At 28.9% G+C, this 23,731-nt stretch overlaps 1 protein-coding gene and 2 long non-coding RNA genes across 3 annotated transcripts in view; 1 reads left to right on the top strand and 2 right to left on the bottom strand.

Moving 5' to 3' along the window:
* Positions 1-23,731, bottom strand: part of LOC147812725 (uncharacterized) — a 284,443-nt gene that overhangs the window by 162,783 nt on the left and 97,929 nt on the right. The window lies entirely within an intron of this gene.
* Positions 1,437-6,213, top strand: LOC107446485 (N-acetylated-alpha-linked acidic dipeptidase 2). The gene is made up of 2 exons (XM_087158663.1): positions 1,437-4,836; positions 5,966-6,213. The coding sequence occupies exon 1, from the start codon at positions 1,859-1,861 to the stop codon at positions 4,313-4,315; it is 2,457 nt and encodes an 818-aa protein (XP_087014789.1). The 5' UTR covers positions 1,437-1,858; the 3' UTR covers positions 4,316-4,836; positions 5,966-6,213.
* On the bottom strand, positions 4,708-8,261 carry LOC147812727 (uncharacterized). The gene is made up of 2 exons (XR_015432381.1): positions 8,126-8,261; positions 4,708-6,770 (listed from the first exon to the last, which is right to left on the bottom strand). It is a non-coding gene; the product is annotated as an uncharacterized LOC147812727 (long non-coding RNA).

Here is a 23,731-nt window from a genome sequence, read left to right as displayed (position 1 = left end):
ACTTTAATCGCGTTGAAATATCGAAAAATAAATTTTAAAAAATAAAGCGAAGTAAATAGAAAAAAAAATTAAAAAATACTCCGTGACCAGGACCGAACCCCTGACCACCCAGTCTCCAAATTTCTTTACCCTTATCGTTAACAACCACGCCACGACTCGCACGTTGCTTCCACGAATATATAGCTAAAAGAGCTTTCTTCCGGTTAATTAACAAAATCTATTTTGGCTCTTTATGTGCCCCATAAATAGTGTATAAATATTCCCTTTGGTACGATTGTTTGGTATATAAAACACTAATTTCTTACAAAGTTTGAAAATTATAAGTTAATATTAAAGGGAGTTACGGAGTGAGTCGTGTGCGTAGCTCCAGTGTCGAAATTTATCCGTTTTACAGCTATTATTCCCTCTTTCCCGAAGAAAAATAATTTTTCTGATGTATATAACACTTTAATCGCGTTGAAATATCGAAAAATAAATTTTAAAAAATAAAGCGAAGTAAATAGAAAAAAAAATTAAAAAATACTCCGTGACCAGGACCGAACCCCTGACCACCCAGTCTACAAACTTCTTTACCCTTAGCGTTAACAACCACACCACGTCTCGTACGTTGCTTCCACGAATATATAGCTAAAAGAGCTTTCTTCCGGTTAATTAACAAAATCTATTTTGGCTCTTTATGTGCCCCCTAATTAGTGTATAAATATTCCCTTTGGTACGATTGTTTGGTGTATAAAACTCCAATTTCTGGCAGAGTTTGAAAATTATAAGTTAATATTAAAGGGAGTTACGGAGTGAGTCATGTGCGTAGCTTCGGAGTTTCACGTTCCCCACACTTCTCGTTCGAAAAAATTTCACCAGCAAATTGTTTGGTTGTTGTTGTAGTTCATTTACGTTGCACTAGAGCTGCTCAATGGGCTATTGGCGACGGTCTGGGAAGCATCCCTGAGGATGATCCGAAGACATGCCATCACAATTTTGATCCTCTGCAGAGGGGATGGCACCCCCTCTTCGGTAGCCCTACGACCTGCACGTGAAGTCGAGCACTTTGCGGTAGCACAGTTTAACGAGGACCAATACCGCACACCCTCGGTCCTTACGCAGACGGATCCAAGTGTTTCACCCACCCGCACACTAACCGCAGCCAGTGATGCTTGACTTCGGTGATCTGCTGGGAACCTTAGCAAATTGTTTGTAAACATCCAATAGTTGGGAGGGAAAAAGGGAGGGTGTCATTTTTCTATCCCTAACTCGTTCAATGGCTGCGAGTTTAGAACTCAAAAATTAATTAATTCCAAAACTAATATTCGGGAACGGTAAAAAAATAACTAAAGTGCGCAACACTGATTAAGCGAAAACGTTGCCATCGATGATATAATCAGCCAATAACATTTATCTACTCTACTATCAGCAGCGGCAGCTTAACAACGTTTGTTCCTTTGGGATCATAGCCTAAATTTTTATGTGTTTTATTAAAAAATTTTATGATGATATTTTGTGGTTAATTCTATTTTAGCTAAAGCTTGCTTTGCTTTGAAAGCAGAGATTTTATTCGAAATCGATATTGATTGTGGATAATCATAATCTGGCAACACAAATCAGGCGCATTCCATCCATCAACAAAAAACAACCGCTGTTAAAGGATTAGAATAAATTTTAATTAAATTTTTGCATTTTCGACATTACCTGTAAATCACGTTTAGCTCATTGCCAAAAACCAGCTGTTCTTTATCGTCTGAGATATCAGTGAATCGCATAGCTTACAGCTTTTATTCATTTCTGGATTAACGTCGAATTAAAGTAATGGTATGGTGTACCGCTTCCGTACGAAGCGATACATTTTATTTTTTAGTTTTCCATAATGAAAATGACAGCTCAGTATAGGCCATATCGCAACGAAGACGGTATGGAAGCTGAACAAGTTACGTGGGGTGATCAAGAGGTCGGAGATGTGGAGATATATCAGAGAACTACCGAAGAAATCAGAGTTTCCAATAGAAATCTCGTTGTGGCTGGTATTGGTATTGGATTAATAAGTGCTCTGCTTGGTTTAATTATCGGCTATTTTGCGCATTCCGAACATAGCCAGTGTATTCCTAGTTTGTCAGTAGCGTTACATTCAGTTCAAGAGGCCAACCCTTATGTGAGAAGAAAAATTTCACAAATGATTAGTAGTGAAGAAATAAAAAATTTTATTAAAGATTACAGTCGTGAACCACACATAGCTGGCAGCTCAACGGATCGTCATTTCGCTCTGAATATTAAATCTGATTGGTTGAAACATTCTATGGATTCTGCAGATATCGTCGAATACAATGTTTTGTTAAGCTATCCTGATAAGGAAAAACCCAATGTTGTTAAAATAATTGACAACCTCAATAGAGACGTGGTGAAAATCGAATCTCATGGAAAGAAGACCCTCAACCCAGCGTTTAGTGCGTATTCCTTGCCCGGCAACGCTACGGGAAACCTGGTCTACATCAATTACGGACAAACTTCTGATTTTACTTATTTAAAATCTCTTGGAATTCCTATTGAGGGTAAAATTTTAATTGCTAGACACTGGAAATTGCCAGCAGATGAAATAGTCTGGAATGCGCAGCAGTTTAAAGCCGCCGGTTTGATACTGTATCCCGACCCGGATAAGTATAATCCTCCCATTCTGCATTCCGACTCGTATCCTAAAACTTGGTGGCTGCCTTCCAATGCTGCTAGAACGGATTCAATTCTATGGAATGGTGCCGGGGATCCTCTGACGCCAGGATATCCGGCTCGCCACGATGCAAACCGACTCTCCATTTCTTCAGCTCTCTTGCCAGCCCTTATTGTTCAACCTATTAGTTATGACAATGCATACATTTTGCTGAGCTCACTGGCGGGTCCGGATGCCCCGAAAGAATGGCAGGGTGGTTTCAATTTCACGTATAAACTGGGTGGATCTTTCAAAGATTCTGCTTGGAAGATTCAACTTCAAGTCTATAATCAGTACGTGAATAAAACAATTTATAATGTTATCGGCACCATTCGTGGTAAAACCGAACCAGACCGGTATGTGATCATAGGCGGGCATCGAGACGCTTGGTCTTACGGCGCTGTAGATGCTGCAGGTGGTACGGCAGCTTTGTTGGAACTTTCGAGAGTGTATGGACGCCTGCTCAAAGAAGGCTGGCGGCCTAGGAGGACTATTATGTTTTGTAGCTGGGGTGCGGAAGAACACAATTTAATTGGCTCTACAGAATGGCTAGAAGATAACCTCAAACTCCTCCACGGTCGAGCTGTAGCTTATATAAATGCCGATATATTAGTTGCGGGTAACGCATCGCTACGAGCCGTAGCATCTCCGCTACTCTACAATGCCATTTTTAATGCAACAAAGGAGGTTTTAAATCCAAACGAACTAGACCGTGCTGAAGGCATGAAAACTGTTTATGACGCCTGGCTGATGAGTTTTCCGCACAAGAGAAATAGGTCTGATCTGTTATATCCTAATTATGCACGGCCCATAATGCATCTGCCGTCAGACAGCTTGGAAGATATCATTTCTAAAACAAAAGTGGATAGCAACTCCAGTTTGTTAGATAGTTATTTGAAAGATTCCATGCAGTTAGTAAGGCCTAAAATTCGAGAAATGGATATGAGGGGAAATTACGCTCCGTTTTTTGTCCACGCCGGCATCCCCGCTTTAGATGTATCTTTCGTTCACGACTCGACCATGTCCAGCTCTTCTTATCCACTGCACCACACGGAGTATGACAATTTTGAGTTTGTCAAAAATTTAATCGATCCATCTTTTAAATACCACGCCACTGTGACCAAGATATTGGGCGAGCTTCTCCGAGATCTCGCCGACTCCCTCTTCTTGCCCTTTAATTTATTCGATTACGCCCAAATATTGCAAGATTTCTTTCTAAACCTCAATTCTAGAATGAGGAGGGGTATGGAAGAGCATGCCATCAACCTGAACCATCTAGAATCGGCCATAAAAAACTTTTCGAGCGCGGCTCTCAAGTTCCATTCAATGCAGGAGACCGTCGATTTATCTGATCCCATGACTGTCCGCCGCATCAACGATCAGCTTCTTCTGCTCGAAAGAGCTTTTCTAGATCAAAACGGCTTGCCTCGAAATATTTACAAGAAACACATCATCATGTCCCCCAGTGAAAGTTATTTGTCCGGTATATTTCCTGGTCTCTTAGATGAATTCTCAAACCTCGAACAGTATCCGCAGGATTCCGAATCATCAGAGCTGATTAAAGCTCATTTTTCTGTTTTAGTCTTCACTATACAATCAGCTGCTAAAATAATAGAAAGTGTATAATCATTATTTGTTAAAGCTTTTATGGATGAACGTACTTATTCCGACACTTAATTAACTGTGTTAATTCCTCGCTCCTGGCTTTAACCTCGTCGTTGTGTTCGATTTACGAAGACCCTGAATTGAAAGTCTTATTAATGAGTTTTCTTAGTATGATTCTTTGAAATGTGTTTGCTCTGACAAGTGATCTTTTTTAAACAAGTAACTCTCGAGTGTTAATAATATGTCTGTGTACAATTATTGATTTTTTTTTATCTTTACCTTGAAAAGTTGCCCGGTTAAAAGCCTTTTAATTGAAAAATTTTAAAGAAAAGAAATTTTGTTTCTTTGAAATGTGTTTGCTCTTGCAAGTAATCTTTTTTAAGCAAGTAATTCTCATGTGTTGATAATATATATATGTAACAATTATTGTTTCATTTTTACTGTGAAAAGTTGCCTAGTTGCATACCTTTTAATTGAAAAATTTAAAGGAAAGAAACTGATTATGCCATCAAAAGTTATTGGATTATGCTTTTTCTATTTAGGTATTTTTTTCTGATACTTTAAATATTTATTAGTTAATGTTTATTAAAATTGTTCCCAAACGGGGTACCGAGGGCACCGTGGATTAGTTAAAGGGAGTTCGTGCTTTTTATAACCAGTGATGATTTTTGAAAGCTTAGATTATAATTAGATCCAACATGTATTTCATAATTTATTTAATCCTTTGGTTGCCTTTATGAAATTATTTCGAGTAAAATTTCTAAGAAATAAAAATGCCATTTTTTAAAAACAAAATAAAACATTTGTAATGATATCTTGAACAAAATATTGCATTAGTATTTCCACTTGCATTTTTCAAATCGAAATAAAATAACTTATGTCTTTAATAAGGAAATATGTTTCCTTAATAACCGTTTTCAACCAAGTTAATTTAAGTTTTCATTTCGAAGTAAAGCGTAATTTGTCTTACTTTATTAATTTGCAGCTCAGGTGTCTGTTTAGAAGAAATTTGGGTCCGTTAACGGACCCTTCACAAAATAATTTATTTTTAAATCGGACCCTTCACAAATTGTACCATGTAATTGACAAATGTAAACGGAACTAAATTTTGTCTTCGGCAGACGCTTCTTTATTTATTCATCCGAAATTAATATTCTGCGTACAGCAGTATTGGCTAAATACCAAATATTTGTATGTTGCATCGCTAATTTAGTAGCTGCATTTGCTGTTTATTTTTTAAAATGTAATTTTTTTAAATTATGATTTTACAGTGTTGATCATTATCTTGTTATGTCTTTACAATTGAAAAAAACCTTGAGAAAGTTTGTTTGCAGTAACGGACCCTATTTTCACAAATTCACAAAAGCGGACCCTGGTTGAAAGAATCAGACTTAACGTTATTTTATATTCATAAATTACGAGTAATTTTTTTCACAATTTTACAAAAACGGCCTTTTCATAAAATGTCTGGACAGACATTTTAGCTAATTTATATATATTTATATATTTAGCTGCAGCTAATGTAAATTAAACAAATTAATAAAAGCTATCTAAATGTAGAACAAGGGCCACAAATTCAACTATTGGACATAAAACATAATTTTAGATTGTTTATTATAAAACAAAATTCTTCATATCTTTAGCTAAATAATCAAAAATTGTCTTTTATAGGTCATAAGGTTCAAAATTACCTTTTTTTATAAAGTCAGAAATCAGCTGAAAGAAGGTTGATTTAAGGTTCCTTAACCGAAAAAAATTGGGAACCCCTGTTTTAAGGTATTGGATTTTAATTACTTATATTTATGCTTTTTTTCTCTAATTATCCGCGGTTTAAACCTTACTGTCTAAAACCTGCTTGCCCAAAATTTTCTTAAACTGTCCGAAACCCTTTTATTAAAATTGTTTCCATTAAAAAAAAATATTGTTAAAAATAAAAGGTTAATTCTTGAACAAGAAACAAAATGAAGACAAGTTTTTGTTTCATTAAAAAAGTTCATTATTATTTTTAATATTGCATTATTTATCCTTATGCAAAAACATAATTTATCAGTATTAAAAGCATATTTATTCATATTTAAAAGATATTGTATTCACTTTTGTTGTTCAATGAATTGTGGAGCTTCAAAACTTATATTTTCTTATTATATTATTTTCAGTTAAAGCAAATTGTATAAAAAATATCAAATATTTATTAATATATGTAATAATGTGCACAATGGTTACACCTTTCAGAATTTTTACCTTTTACCAAAGTTCAAGGTTTAGGATTCTTTAAGACAAAGACAGTAAAGCACAAGTGTCCTGTTCAAAGCCAATTTAGGATGTCTAATTTCCTTTTTTTTTTTTTTTCTTTCTCCTTATTATTTTAAAAAGGAGGTTAATCGATTCAAGTTTTATTTGTTATTTGATACAAATAAGCATTTTTGTTCAATTAATATTCTTTTTACTAAGATTAGTTCCTTTTTAGAGATATTACCTATATCAGGGTTGGGTTTTTGACGTCAAAAAGTGGTTTTTGACATGACAAGGGTATAATACTGGTTTAAACCGTCAAAAACCCGTCAAAAATGTCAAAAACTAAAGTTTGTCAAAAAAATATATAAACTTCAAAACTACCAACAGTTGCCATGCATTATATTGAAATTTAATTATACTATAGGTAATCAGCAGGTTTTAAAATATTTTTTAATTAAAATTAAGGTAAAATAACAGATTTAAAATCTCAGAAATTTATACTCAAATGCATGTGCCGAAAAATTTTGCACAAATTTTTTTTAAATATTTATATTTTGAAAAAAAAAAAAGTTTTTTTTTGATACTTAAGAAAATTAAAAGTTTATTACTATGCATTTTTGACATATAAGGAACATATAACTAATATTTATAAGGAACTTACAAGTTATGTTGTATAAATACAAACTTGATACAAGTGTATGAAAAAAAATTTTTATGTTATACCGAATATCTTTATCCAGTATGTTAATTTGAATTTAAAAGTAGTTATATTTGTGAATAATGATAAATATAATTCATTTTGTTTATTATATTTATTTATAATTATTACACTTACCTATCATTTTAAAAAAATTTTTACCTCTTAATTTTTTCCCCCACTTGTATTAAGAATACAAATAATGCATATCTTGAAAGCAAGAAGTAATTATTCAACAGCTGAATATTTAGATATTCAACAAAACTATGTAAATAGTATTCAGCAAAATGAAATTCACAAATATTTGGATAAACTAAATTTTCAGCATAGTAAATGAATAGGCTGAATATACTGTAAACCGACACTAATTACTCTGTGTATTTAACAGAAAGCACTTAAATTTGTATTGTCTTATGTTAAAATGATTATTAAGAAGATTTAAAAGAATATTAAAAAGATTTTTCTTTAAAAGATGTCTAATGTACAAAACTGCTAATATTTATCTTTAAAAATGTCTAATTTTTAGTATAATCTATACTATACACTAAATTTGGTTATAAATAAATTTCTTAATAATATCACTGCAGATTTTCAATAACACATGAAAATGAATACAGAATATTACAAAAGATGTGAGCTTTCAAAAGTACAAGATTTTGGTTACTATTCAAAATATAAGTGTTTCTTCAAAATTTTAAATTTATTTTTTCTAGAACATATTTAGAAACACTATCCTTTATAAAAAATATATAAATTTTATGTATTAATTAAATTTCACATATGAATATAGGTTTTTGACATTTTCGACATTTTTGACAGTGAGGTTTTTGACGTGACGGTTTAAACCATGGTTTAAACTGTCAAAAACTGTCACATGTCAAAAACCTGCCAACCCTGACCTATATATTTTGTTTGTTCAATTTTTGTACGACATCAAATAAAAATTTAAGTTCTTAAAAGGGGAATTTGATGACATATGGTTGAAAACATGTATTTTCAAGAAGTGAAAAAATGAAAAACTATTACACATTTTACAAAACTCTTAAAACTTTCATTTAAACTCTACAAATATTTGGATAAAGTTTTATCTCGTCTAAATTGAGCTATGATTAAAAAGAAGAATATTACATAACATTGATAGTTAGTATTTATGTTTGAATCTTAGGTCTACCATAATATATTTACATTAATTTTTAATTTTAAATATATTTCTGTCATGAATTAGTTGGTTTTTTTACTTAATTAGTTTCTTATTTTAATTTATGTACTATTTAGACAAATTTGCACAAAAATTTATTCATTAAGCACAGTTTTTATTAAATAACTTAGGGGGAAAAAAATTGTTAATTATACAACTGATAACCTTAAACTGATAGCAAAGTTCATTCTAGGCGGAGTTTGCAGGGCAGGGCCCTTCATTTGTTTTTTAAATGCGACATTTGCGTCATGCATACTCCTTAAACCTGATTATGCACCAGATATATTAAAAAGGAAAACATTCTATTTGCGCCACTTTTTTTTTATAAATCCATATGTTTCTCCAAACATTTTTCAATCTTAATTGTTTTTCTGATCTTTGCCTTATGGTTATTTCAATTCTTATAAAGTTAATACATTATTGCAACATGCGCATTTCAACTTGAACTATCACTTTTTTAAAGCATTTGATTTTGGGCAATTCTGTCGCAATTTCCTTTTTTTTATGATAGTTTTTCATTCTTAAAGTTATTTATAATTTTATCAGCCGCTTTCCCATGGTTTTCCAAATTACGATATTCTTTATACGACATACGAATTTCAAATTTAAGTTATCACTTTTTGACATGTTCGAATCACAACAATTCCTAGAGTTAGATAAAAGGAAAAACTATCTGTGAACACAAAATCTCAATAAAAAAATAAACTTTCTGCACACATTGATTTATTTACTTTTGTAAATAGTTTCAATCTTATCCCCGCCACCTCAATTTGGTGAAATTTATTTGCAATTCTTGCCTGAATATGAATCTCAATGTGTGATTTTTAAATCACAAATACATAAAATTTTAAAAGCACTTTGAAACGAATCTCAATATTTAATTTTAAAATCTGTTACGAATCTTTGTTTGATTTTAAAATCACTAGAATACGAATCCCGATATTTCACTTTTAAATACGAAACAAGACATTAAATTTTAAAAACACATAACTATGAATCTCAATGTTTAATTTTAAAATCTGTTTCTACAAATCTTTATGTTTGATTTTAAAATCACAAAAATATGAATCTCGATATTTAATTTTAAAATTGCGCGAATGTTAATTTTGGTGTCTAATCTTTAAATCGCATTAATAAGAAACATGATATTTGATATAAAATCATGTAAATACAAAACACAGTGTGCTATCTTAAATTCTGTAAATAGGAATCATAATGTGGGATTTTTTAAATCTTGTGAATGTAATTGGAAATCACTTTTGCATTTGTATAAAAAAGCTTAAAAATGAATATTGACTTATCTTGGGAATTTGAAAAATATTAATTTTTTTCAAAAGGCGAATTACTTTTTCTTAGTAAGAAATTTTCCACAATGGTGATGAATTTTCCGAGAACGGTATCAGTGTATATTATATGGGTCTGACGATTCCATGGCAATTTTTCATTGTTTTATAATAGATTTTTTGACATTTATCATTTTATCTGCAACTTTCACATATTTTTTCCAGTTCCAATATTTTTCATACAATGTTATTATGACATTTGATTCATGACTATTCCATCACAATTTCTCAATAGGGTTTTTTACATTTATCATTTTATTTACAATTTTCACGTGGTTTTTCCAGTTCTGATATTTTTAATACAATGTTATTATGGCATTCGATTCATCACAACAATTCCGTCACAATTTCTCAATAGGTTTTTTTACATTTGTCATTTTATCTGCAACTTTCACATGGTTTTTCCAATTCCAATATTTTTAATAATATGTTATTATGACATTCGATTCATGACAATTCCATCACAATTTCTTGTTTTATAATAGCTTTTTTGACACTTATCATTTTATGTGCAACTTTCAAATTTTTTTTAGTTCTGATATTTTTAATACAATGTTATTATGACATTCGATTCATGATGATTCCATCACAATTTCTCATTTTTTATAATAGTTTTTTTGACACTTATCATTTTATCTGCAACTTTCACATGGTTTTTCCAATTCCAATATTTTTAGTAATATGTTATTATGACATTCGATTCATGACAATTCCATCACAATTTCTTGTTTTATAATAGCTTTTTTGACACTTATCATTTTATCTGCAACTTTCACATGGTTTTTTTAATTCTGATATTTTTAATACAATGTTATTATGGCATTCGATTCATGATGATTCCATCACAATTTCTCATTTTTTATAATAGTTTTTTTGACACTTATCATTTTATCTGCAACTTTCACATGGTTTTTCCAATTCCAATATTTTTAGTAATATGTTATTATGGCATTCGATTCATGATGATTCCATCACAATTTCTCATTTTTTATAATAGTTTTTTTGACACTTATCATTTTATCTGCAACTTTCACATGGTTTTTCCAATTCCAATATTTTTAGTAATATGTTATTATGGCATTCGATTCATGATGATTCCATCACAATTTCTCATTTTTTATAATAGTTTTTTTGACACTTATCATTTTATCTGCAACTTTCACATGGTTTTTCCAATTCCAATATTTTTAGTAATATGTTATTATGGCATTCGATTCATGATGATTCCATCACAATTTCTCATTTTTTATAATAGTTTTTTTGACACTTATCATTTTATCTGCAACTTTCACATGGTTTTTCCAATTCCAATATTTTTAGTAATATGTTATTATGACATTCGATTCATGACAATTCCATCACAATTTCTTGTTTTATAATAGCTTTTTTGACACTTATCATTTTATCTGCAACTTTCACATGGTTTTTTTAATTCTGATATTTTTAATACAATGTTATTATGGCATTCGATTCATGATGATTCCATCACAATTTCTCATTTTTTATAATAGTTTTTTTGACACTTATCATTTTATCTGCAACTTTCACATGGTTTTTCCAATTCCAATATTTTTAGTAATATGTTATTATGGCATTCGATTCATGATGATTCCATCACAATTTCTCATTTTTTATAATAGTTTTTTTGACACTTATCATTTTATCTGCAACTTTCACATGGTTTTTCCAATTCCAATATTTTTAGTAATATGTTATTATGGCATTCGATTCATGATGATTCCATCACAATTTCTCATTTTTTATAATAGTTTTTTTGACACTTATCATTTTATCTGCAACTTTCACATGGTTTTTCCAATTCCAATATTTTTAGTAATATGTTATTATGGCATTCGATTCATGATGATTCCATCACAATTTCTCATTTTTTATAATAGTTTTTTTGACACTTATCATTTTATCTGCAACTTTCACATGGTTTTTCCAATTCCAATATTTTTAGTAATATGTTATTATGGCATTCGATTCATGATGATTCCATCACAATTTCTCATTTTTTATAATAGTTTTTTTGACACTTATCATTTTATCTGCAACTTTCACATGGTTTTTCCAATTCCAATATTTTTAGTAATATGTTATTATGGCATTCGATTCATGATGATTCCATCACAATTTCTCATTTTTTATAATAGTTTTTTTGACACTTATCATTTTATCTGCAACTTTCACATGGTTTTTCCAATTCCAATATTTTTAGTAATATGTTATTATGGCATTCGATTCATGATGATTCCATCACAATTTCTCATTTTTTATAATAGTTTTTTTGACACTTATCATTTTATCTGCAACTTTCACATGGTTTTTCCAATTCCAATATTTTTAGTAATATGTTATTATGACATTCGATTCATGACAATTCCATCACAATTTCTTGTTTTATAATAGCTTTTTTGACACTTATCATTTTATCTGCAACTTTCACATGGTTTTTTTAATTCTGATATTTTTAATACAATGTTATTATGGCATTCGATTCATGATGATTCCATCACAATTTCTCATTTTTTATAATAGTTTTTTTGACACTTATCATTTTATCTGCAACTTTCACATGGTTTTTCCAATTCCAATATTTTTAGTAATATGTTATTATGGCATTCGATTCATGATGATTCCATCACAATTTCTCATTTTTTATAATAGTTTTTTTGACACTTATCATTTTATCTGCAACTTTCACATGGTTTTTCCAATTCCAATATTTTTAGTAATATGTTATTATGGCATTCGATTCATGATGATTCCATCACAATTTCTCATTTTTTATAATAGTTTTTTTGACACTTATCATTTTATCTGCAACTTTCACATGGTTTTTCCAATTCCAATATTTTTAGTAATATGTTATTATGGCATTCGATTCATGATGATTCCATCACAATTTCTCATTTTTTATAATAGTTTTTTTGACACTTATCATTTTATCTGCAACTTTCACATGGTTTTTCCAATTCCAATATTTTTAGTAATATGTTATTATGACATTCGATTCATGACAATTCCATCACAATTTCTTGTTTTATAATAGCTTTTTTGACACTTATCATTTTATCTGCAACTTTCACATGGTTTTTTTAATTCTGATATTTTTAATACAATGTTATTATGGCATTCGATTCATGATGATTCCATCACAATTTCTCATTTTTTATAATAGTTTTTTTGACACTTATCATTTTATCTGCAACTTTCACATGGTTTTTTTAGTACTGATATTTTTAATACAATGTTATTATGACATTCGATTCATGATGATTCCATCACAATTTCTCATTTTTTATAATAGTTTTTTTGACACTTATCATTTTATCTGCAACTTTCACTTGGTTTTTTTAGTACTGATATTTTTAATACAACGTTATTATGGCATTCGATTCATGATGATTCCATCACAATTTCTCATTGTTTTATAATAGGTTTCTTGGAAGCTGTTTGTTGTTTCTTGACAATAGTTCTCACGGAAGCTGTTTGTTGTTCTGACTATTTCCTCGAGGTTTTTTAAATTCTGATATAATTTGTATGATGTCACTGCTAGTGAATTTCACTGACATTTCATCATAAATCCACATTTCTAATCACTTTTTCTGCAATTGAATTAATTTAGAACTGCATAAATTTTGAGTATCTTAAAACTTATGTAAATATTTGTGAAATACAATGCCCCTTTTTGGACGGATAGTCTACTTTTCAGTTTCTAATGTCCTGCCGTTTTTAAGGTCTAGAATGAACCCTGCTAAAAAGGACGCTTAAAGTGTTAAGAAAACTATTAAGATATGTTGAATATGGGCATTTAATGTATTATTGTATCATTGATATTTTTATTATTTTAGATTATTTTTAGCAGTCATAAATTCTTTTTAATCATGATCCAACTTCAATCAAGATTAATGTCAGGCATTCAATTAGACTTAAATTTGTTCTTACGTATATCAAAATCTATATATTATTATGTATGAATGTGCCTTTTTTTCTGCACTTATGATGCAATTTTGTAACATGAATTTAGACTACAAACTGTTTTATGTTTTATTATTATTATTTTCTGGGAGGGGGGGCTATATTTTATTTTGTGTTAAAAAAAAATACTTGAATTTACTTGTGGTTTATTATGGGAAAAATACTAAATTTAGTAATGATTTTTTTCCTACAGAAATTTATCAAATATAAAACTGTTCATAATAATATTCATTGTTAAATATTTTATTCTTGTAAAATGCATTTATTAGATGTTTTGTATGTTATTTTATTTATTTTTTTATTTTGTTTTATATTGCACACCTTGAATCTCTCTTTATTCTTATTAATTGTTTCGCTTAGTGATAAAAAAAAATTCTTATTTGGCTTTAAGCTGCCTTGCCTATTGCATTTCTAATACAAGATGGATCATTTCTAGAAGATTTTTTTTCCTCAATAGTGAATAACTAATATGAATGTTATACTATTTGTGAATGATTATAAACTAGGTAATATTTATTTATTTCCTTTTTTAACTATTAGTATGACTTTTTTTCTCCATTTGATATTTTTAATCCATCTTCTATTGTACATGTGGTTGTTAACACATAAAAGTGTATTTTTAATTAAAAATATAAGTTGCATAAATAACTATGAACTAATTTGACTTCTATTGCAACTCAAATTTTAAATAGTTCAAAATTTACAAATCAATCTGGATTTATATGTAATGAATTTTTGCTACACACAATAATGTCAGTCATTTTTATGATTATTGCAGTGTTCTCTCTAAGTATTTTTAGAAGGCTTGCCATTTCACAGAAATATGCACCATATTGTAAAAATGTCCTCTTTTTTTTTTAAAAGGAAAAAAGAGCTTATGTGGGAGAAAACAATTATAATTATTGAATAAAAAGTAACTAAAATAAAATTTTTCTTTGTTGACCTAAGTAGGAACTGACTTAAAAAAAATATTTTTTTTACATTACGTGTTCATATTTTTAGAAAAGAGATTGCAGCAGCAGAAAGCAGGAACTTCAGATTACCTTATCATGACGCAGCAAATTATTTTTAAACTGAGTTAGTATCTATAAACTTATTGGGACGACCTTGGTCTGTCATAGGCTGTAGTGCCCAAGAAGAAGAGGATTATCTATAAAATATTATTTGTCCTAATTATTTTGTGTATTTTGAATTCCGTTTTGAAGGGCACTAACTAGCTAAATATAATTCCTATGATTTTTAAGATTAGTGCCCTTCAAAATTGCTTGTTTTTGAATAAGCACCCTTCATTTTTTATTTTTAGAGAGATCTCTGTTATTAATTTTTTGTTTCGTATCATTTTTTTAATAATGCATGTTTTTATTTTTGTAAGATTTTATTAGAATCTGTTTTAAATTTTGTAAATTGTTTAAGAAAATTGTTTAAATTAATTTGAAATGATCTGATCAATGTTTTTTTTATAATGCTAGAAATGACATAAATATATTAACCACCACATATTTTTTATTTGAAACTTATACACTTCCATTCAAGAAAGTTTAAGTTAATGCAGCTCAAAAATAAAAATCTGAAAATATTATGTGATCAATATATCATGCTGCACAATCTGAAAAAATTCTGTGCCCTGGCAATATTAGGAGTTCTAAATATATTTGTTTTGTTTAACTTATTCAAATAGGTTGTTTAAATTGGATAACTATATGAAATTTTATGTAAAAAAAATTTTTTTTTTGTTAACTTGATGTTTGGAAATAAAATTGGGCATAAATAAATAAGAAAATAAAAAATTCTGAAAAATTACAATTTGTGAAAAATTATAATATGCAATTTAAATTAATTTTACAATTGGTACCAAGATAAAATGTTATGTTTTTTTTAATATTTTATTAAGCTAAAATCCGTCCTGTTAAATTGATTAACAATGTCCTGTTGAACCAGTTGAATGCTTTGCCATCTATCTTGGTCTTTAAAAGTAATAAATATTATAAAAATTTCAATGTATCTAGATGAAGTTAAAAATATAAAGGTGATTTGTTAATAAGATTATAAAAATTTTGATGTTACTAAAAAAATAAGTGTTAAAATGTGTTTCACACATAGAAACTATTTCAAGTTGGAGTGTGGGGTAACTGCTTAGGACCGGTTTCGACGTGAGAAAGGGAATCTTTATTTTTTCCCCCTGTCTACTATGTTAGCCCTAGAGTGAAGAGAAGCTACCCTAACTGAAATGCGCTATTCTTGTTTCCGCAGCAGCAGACGACCTTAGGCTTTGTGGCGGGGGGAGTTCTTACCGTAGACAAACTATACCACAAGTGTTCTAGAATGACCCATGTTTGGTTATGAATGAAACATTTAGGCTGAGTCGTTAAGTTCTCAGATCTTTAAAGAATTAAGCAAATCTAATCTCAGAATATTATTTAGATTCTAAATCACTTATTTTCGAAATATGATATAAAATAATGCACAGCTGCCAACTCTACTGGATTTTGCCAGTTTCTTCTGGTCTACTAGTTGAATAAAAATTCTTCTAGTTTTTGTACATTTTAGAAAAATTTCTATTGAAATAGCATTTTTGCACAGATTATTGCTTAGTTGAATATTTAAATACATATTACTAATGCATAATGAAACAAGTCTCATTGATAGAAATTAGTTTTAAAACTTTTTTGTTTCAAAATGTTCCGTTTATTTTTATTCGGAACTCCCTTTTTAAATTAATTAAAAAATCTTTTAACTTGTGAGGAATTAAATATAATTACTGCTCAAAATTCTGAGAAAACATAATACAGAACATTTCAAACATGGAGGACTTTGTGACTCCACATATTTAACATGCACCCTTTACTATGCAAAGAGTCTTCGGTCGGCAGGGTTAGATCTGACGACCTCTAGGACATGAACCCAGTGCCCTGTTGGCTATATGAAGAATATATTACATATTGGCAGGGTGCGTAGCATTTTTAAAAAGTGCTTAAAGGTGTTTATTTTTGATTTACGTTTTTTTAAAAGCCCTTAAAGGTATTTTTTTATTCGGAATTTGTAAAAAGGGCTTAATTTTATACCTTTTAAAAAGATATATTTTTTTTGCCTTGTCGACTGTCATTCTAAATTACAAAGAAAGCATGATTTCACAATTTTTTCTGCAATATTTATCAGAAACTAGTTATTTTATCATGGTTATGTAAAGTTTTTGAAAATTTTATTGCTTTTATGTTTATAAATTAAGAACTTTAAACAATAAAAAAAATTTTTATTGCTGCACAGATCTTAATTATGATTTTGTTTTTGAAAAGTGATTAAAAAAAATTTTTTTTGAGTGCTTAAAAAGTACTTAAAAGGTGCTTTTTTTGTTGTTGAAAAATCTAGCTACGTACCCTGATTGATCAATAGTTTGCATACATTTAACATTCCCTATTGGCAGCTATGCTAATTGAAATTTAACCTTAACAATCATAAAACTTAAAGGTATTCTATGATTACCCATGGCCAGCAGTCTAATCTATAAGATTTTCAACATTTTGAGACCCTCTTTTTAACTATTTCTTTTGGATTTCAGGCTTTTAATTATATTTTATGAAGAGTAATTTGTTAAATATAATACATTTTATTGACTCATTAATAAGTAAATAATTTCTCAAGTTTAAATTAAAAAGTTCATTTGTGTTTTGTATGAATGAATTTATAATTTACTTTACGTTTAATGTATGTTTTGTATTTAAACTTTGACAACATTAAAATATACATTTCGTTAAAGGTATTTTAATTCAAGTAAAATTAACCAACTTTTTAAGTTTAGTCTAATAAATATTCTTTTAAAGGGGAAGAAAACATGTTTTTTTTTTTTTTTTTTACCTACAATTTTGTATATATTTAGTTTACTAAAAAGTTTTTTTTGTGGATTTATAAGTTTAACTATTTGTATTAGATTTTTTGTTGTTGTTTGAGTTGGTTTTAGATTATTGTGATAGTTAGAGGTGTATTAGAATATATTTTTGCTCATTCATTTTTCATTTATCTACGTTTTATTTTTCCATAATCACCGCTTTTTATTCCTCTTGATATGTAATATTTTATGTAATTTTACCATTTTTATTAACTTGCAGTTAACTTATTGCTTTTACTTTGATTTTAATGTTAAACTTTTTTTTGTAAACTTTTGAGTAATAAGTGTTAGTGTGTGATTTGTAGCTACTGTTAACTCTTAATTATCCGTGCCGTCAGGTTTCCATGGCAACCACAGATTGGTTTTGCCCTCTCAGCAAATGCCACTTGTTAGTATTATATCATGTAAAATATCTTCTCTTTGATGTTTCAGTTTATCCTTTTAAAAAATTATGTTTTAAAATTTGAAAGAAAAGATTCTCACTAAGGAAAATAATCATTTGACAGACTCTTACATAAATATAGCTGCCAACTCTACTGGATTTTGCCAGTCTCTCACCTCAACTGGATTAATTAAAATTCTCCTGGTTTTTGAACATTTTAGATAATTCCTTAAAATTGTGTAAGTTCCCTAAAAAAAATCTCTTTTGAAATAGAATTTTTTTACAGATTTCTGCTTGTTTGCTAGAATATTTAAATAACTATTATTAATACACAATGAAGTGAACCTCATTTATAGAAATCAGTTCAAAACTTTTTTTGTTCTAAGAATGTTCAGTTTATTTTTTATTCAGAACTCTCTTATTAAATTAATTGAAAAAAATTTTTTTTTGAAACTATCTTTGAATTAAATGCCTATTAATATTCAAATTTATGTTTAAACATAATACATAGCATTTCGAGTATGTTTAATGTCAATCATAGCTTATAAATATTGCAGTTTTTCTATTTTGACGAGCGCAAAAACTCCGAAAAATTCCCTATGTGTAAAATATTTAGTACATCATGCGACAATTATCATGAAATTTATATAATTTCATAAAATCTACTGAATTTTTCCCTATCCATGTTGGCAGCTATGCATAAATGAGCAATCTATTTTCAGAGATTCTCACAGAAAATTAAATTTAGAACATAATCTTTTGCAAAAAATAAAAATCATTTGACCATTTTAAGACAAAATCACCTACCAATAAAAAAATTGTGTGACCAAATTATAGGGGATGATTATTGTATTTCAAGTAATATTGTACTTACAGTCCAAATGCCATTTAAAATATTTTATTTGACAGCAAATAGTCTTAATGCTATTTTTAAAACGAAATCTATATTTTTATTAGCATAAAAGTAAACCCTAATTGTAAATAAATAAAAGAAAGAAACTAAAAGCAAAACAATTCAATTTTGCAAATTTCTATATTGTGCAATTTTTTTCGAGGAACCAAGAACATTTTTGAAATTTCTTCAAATAACTTCCAAATTGCGAAGTGAATTTTCTATTTAACGAATTTATTTTTTGAATGCCACTTTCCCTCTATTTCCCAAAATATTTCAGAACATTTCAAATTTGTTAACTCATTTTATGAGGGAAATGACCTTATATTAATTTTCACAACCACTTAACTTTTAGAGAAAGTTGTAAAATCCCTTTTTGTTTGCATTTTAAGCGAAGAACTCTGACAAAACGGATTTTATCAGAAGTAATTAAAAGATTTAAGAATGCATGTGTAAATGTATGCTTAAAATTACTTTTATAATAAATGCAGCTATAATTTTATGCATAAATTTAGTTTTTTTTTTTTTTTAGTTCAAAATGTATGTAGCATGATAGTGTAGCAGAGTATAATGTTTTGCTCTGTTCTTGCTTTCCAAGCAGATTTCTTTCATGGTGGTTAAGATTTATATGATAAATAGTAGATGCTAGTTTACAAGTTAAAGGTGTTTCAATTGCTATTTTAATTATTTCTAGTGCTAATGAATTTAGAACCTGTTTTGGGTTTAAGAATTTCAAAAGGTGGTTTTCTATTTAATGAATTTTCCATATAACGAACTTATTATCGAAATTTAGAGACTTCTTTAAATAGAGGTTCGACTATGATCATAAAATTTATTATTTCTGAACTCTACTGTGTTATAAAAGTTTTTATAAAGTTTTCTCAACACTTCCTCTTGGAATAATGTGGGAAATTCGCTATGCAAGAGATTAAATTAGGGGGGGGGGGGAGGAATTTTGCTTAATTGAGCAAAAAAAAAAAAAAATTTTTTTTAAAATCAATTCTAAGTTTTTATTAATTTACTTTTATTATTAATTTCTAATCTTTCATTTGATGGGATAACTTGTGATATCCTATAAGTTAGTAATTGAGTAGAGCAGTTAATATAACAATCAAGCTAAGAAGGCTGCCATCAGTTAATCCAAATTACAAAAATATATCTATCATTAAGAGAGTAAATATTGATGCTGAACTGCATGAAATGAAGGGTATCAGAGTTGTTTCAAATTCTTTTAAAGACAAAAATCATTATTTATCAAAAAAATAATTTTTTCTGTTTTATTATGCCCTTTTAATAAATGAATGAGCTATGTTGTTCCCATAGCTATGTCACTGCCTATGGTGAAAAACGAATTTTATACCTAAATGGTGTTGCTTTTTAAAATTTTAATGAATTGTTCGAAATTAATGGAATTACCTACATATTGTTAATATGTTGCACTTTGTGAACTCTGCCGCGAGAACTCCTATCATAATTCTATCTTACACTGTTTTGTATATTTCAGAAAATTTAATTGTTTTTTAAAAAAATAAATGATTAGATATTTGCATGCAGTGTCATAGTTTTATGGTATGTTTGGAGGGGATTACGCCCCCTTGGGGGTTACACCTGCTCAAATAATTAGACCCTAGTCTGATAATTTGACCAGGAACTGCATATATATATATGTCCCTGGTCAAATTATTAGACATTAGACTCACTCTGAGATTCTATGTATAATCTTAATTATCAGGTGATACTACACAGCTTTATTGTTTTTACTCGACTGAAACCGGTTTGCACTTGCTTACGTTCGTGTATCCATGGGTTAACATTGTGATGCAATACGTTAAAAATAAACACAAATAGGAAGCATATAAAATCTCCTAAATAAAAACCCATTACATGTATGTTTAAGTATAAAAGTATTGCCTATAAACTCTTGCAAAACATGTGATTATTAAGGAACTACAGTGCGTCTAATCATTTGATCTAATTATTATAATATACTAATATAGTACTTAATATAATAAGTATTCTATGCTTATATAATATATAGTCTAATTTAACCAATTGATACACTAACGTAAACAAGTGCAAATTGGTTTCAATTGCGTAAAAATAATAAAGCTGTATAGAATCACCTGATACTTAAGATTTTACAAAGAATCTTAGAGTGTGTTTAATAGTTTAACCAGATGTGTGTGTATATAATACATATATATATATATATATATATATATATATATATATATATATATATATATAATTATATATTCTAAATGTTTAAATGACGTAAAAATGTTTTATTAAAATTTTTTATGTCATTTATCCAGTAATGTATAATTTCGGAGTTTTTTTCCCCCCATACCCTCCCCAAAACTACGCCACTGTTTGCATGCCAAATTTTAAACTTTTTCTTTTTGTGTGAATATTTATTCTGCACAGTATTATATTTAAAGTTTATCAGGCAGAAGTGTTCTACACTTTCCGGTTGTTTATATTGGAAAATGTGTTGCAAATTTTTGTTTCGTAATGTTTTTCATTTTATTAGATTGTTGGGAATATTGTTATAAAGTATGTATTTGTTGCATGGATGTTGAATATTAATGAGTTTTTAATTTATATGCTTAAAGACTGTATGTGTAAAAACCCACCAGACATGTATTTGTGCTACAGGAATCAATTGCTGTAAAATAAAGTATTCATTTTTCTGTTCCAGTTTAAAATTTCGCTGCTTATTTACTTAACATACCTGCTAAGTCTATTGTTTCTTTTTAACGAAGACTCCTGTATTTTACGATTATCATCTGCTTACCTCTATATTCTCAAATTTCTCCGTATTTGTTAAAGAAATTTTTGGTGATAAAATATCCACTGATTCTCTTATTCCTTAACAGATGGTGCTATTGCAAGTACTGCAGTATGTTGAATTTTAATAGTTTGAGTCGAGCCGTGATGACTCAGGGGATAGAGCGTTCGCCTTCCAATGAGGTGAAGTCCAGGTTCGAATCGCAGCGATGATTAGTCGATACGAATTCCGCATCCAGCTTGCACCGATCACTGCTGGCGTATAATATCCTCAGTTAGTAGACGGATCTTGGGTTAGAGTCCCCTTATCGGCAGGCTAACAGTGGGAGGTTTTCCTCTCCAAATAACTCAAATGTTAGATTTGTTCCATAAATAGATCAGTTCCATAAAAAAGTCATCCACGAAGCAAATTTCTCAAAAACCTTGATCCAGGAATTCCCTTGTCTTCTGGATGGGGTTCAAAATTACAAAGCTACGGAATTGAACAGATATGTATAATTTTAAATCCTTTCTTTGGAAGTAACTTCTTGATGTTGTCCATTTGCTAAAGTCAAATATGCATATCAAACAAAACCTGTTTTTTGAGAATCAAGCCGTTTCTTTTAGGTTATAAAAAATGTAATAAAAATACTTGGTATGTAATTGGTTTCAAATGAGTTTTTAAATTTTTTATTGTTCTTTCCAGAATGCAAGCTTAGAATAAAATTTATTTTGTATTTATATGTAATCAGATTTCTTTTTAACGAACTTCCATTTCGCGAATTTCTGTATTTTGTGATTTTTTTCTAGAACGAAGAACATTTTAGAAATTTCTTCGTAAAATTACTTCCAAATAGCGAAGTGAATTTGCTATTTAACGAACTTTTCTTTGAAATCCTATTTTCCCTATTTCCCAAAATATTTTAAACTTGTTAGCGCATTTTATAGGAGGAAATGATCTTGAATTAATTTTCTCAGCTACTTATTCCCAATATAAATTGACGAGAAAGCATAAAAGAAATTTCTAAAGCATGGAACTATTATGTTACAGATCGTACTATTCGTAACAGTTTTGATAAAGCTGGGTTTTGGAAAGTGTGGTAGACGAGGATGATATTCCTTCAGAAGAACTTAAAAAAAAAAAAACATTGGTACAGCTTAGAGACCAACTACGAAATTAACGGTGATGATTACTGATTAATGATTTTCTTTTTATTGATTCTGAAGCTGCAATCGCAGAAACATTAACTGAATACGGATATTTTATGGACAGTGTGGAAAATAAAAATAGTACGGCAATAAATTGTGAGGAAGATGAAGACAAAAATGATGACGAAATCGCTAAACTTTCATATGATGAAATGTTAAAATCACAATTCGATAAGAAATAATAATTTACAAGATAAAGGTGTATCAATTGCTATTTTAATTATGTCTAGTGTTTAGGAATTTAAAACCTGTTTTGTGTTGTTTAAGTATATTTAGAATAGTGATTTTCTATTTAACGAATTTTCCATATAACGAACTTTTTATCGGGGTTTAGTGACTTCGTTAAATAGAGGTCGAACTGTACCCGTATAAAGAAATTACAATGCGTATTAATATCGTTCCGAGAACACATGATTCAGGGTGCGAAGTGTTTTTAAAAGGTGCTTATTTTCGAATTAAATATTTTTAAAAGCTCTAAAAGTGCATTTTTTATATTCGGGGTATGCAAAAAGTGCTTAATTTTCTGTCTTTTAAAAAGAGATTTTTCTTTTCTTTGCCGTGTCGATTGTTTTAAATTACAAAAAAATTCATGATCATCACAATTTTCTCTGCAATATTTATCAGAAGCTAGTTTTTTTTTTTTATCATGATTATGTTAAGTTTTTGAATTTTATTATGATAATTTCAAATTTTTTTAATTAATTTAGATAATTTTAAATTTTATTATGTTTATAAATTAAGAGCATTAAACTTTAGAAAAAAAGTAATCGTTTTTTTTTTTTCTTTTGGGCAAATGGTAAAAGATTTTTTTTTGAATGCTTAAAAAGTACTTAAATAATTTATGC

Source organism: Parasteatoda tepidariorum, chromosome 3 (assembly GCF_982258835.1).
Source record: "Parasteatoda tepidariorum strain Cologne lab strain chromosome 3, Ptep-v5.0, whole genome shotgun sequence".
NCBI lineage: Eukaryota > Metazoa > Arthropoda > Arachnida > Araneae > Theridiidae > Parasteatoda > Parasteatoda tepidariorum.
Note: the sequence above shows the minus strand (reverse complement) of the source record. Positions and strands in the feature narration are given on the sequence as shown.

Excerpts from the sequence above, each read along its gene's own strand:
- LOC107446485 (XM_087158663.1), top strand. The coding sequence starts at position 1,859 with ATGAAAATGACAGCTCAGTATAGGCCATATCGCAACGAAGACGGTATG.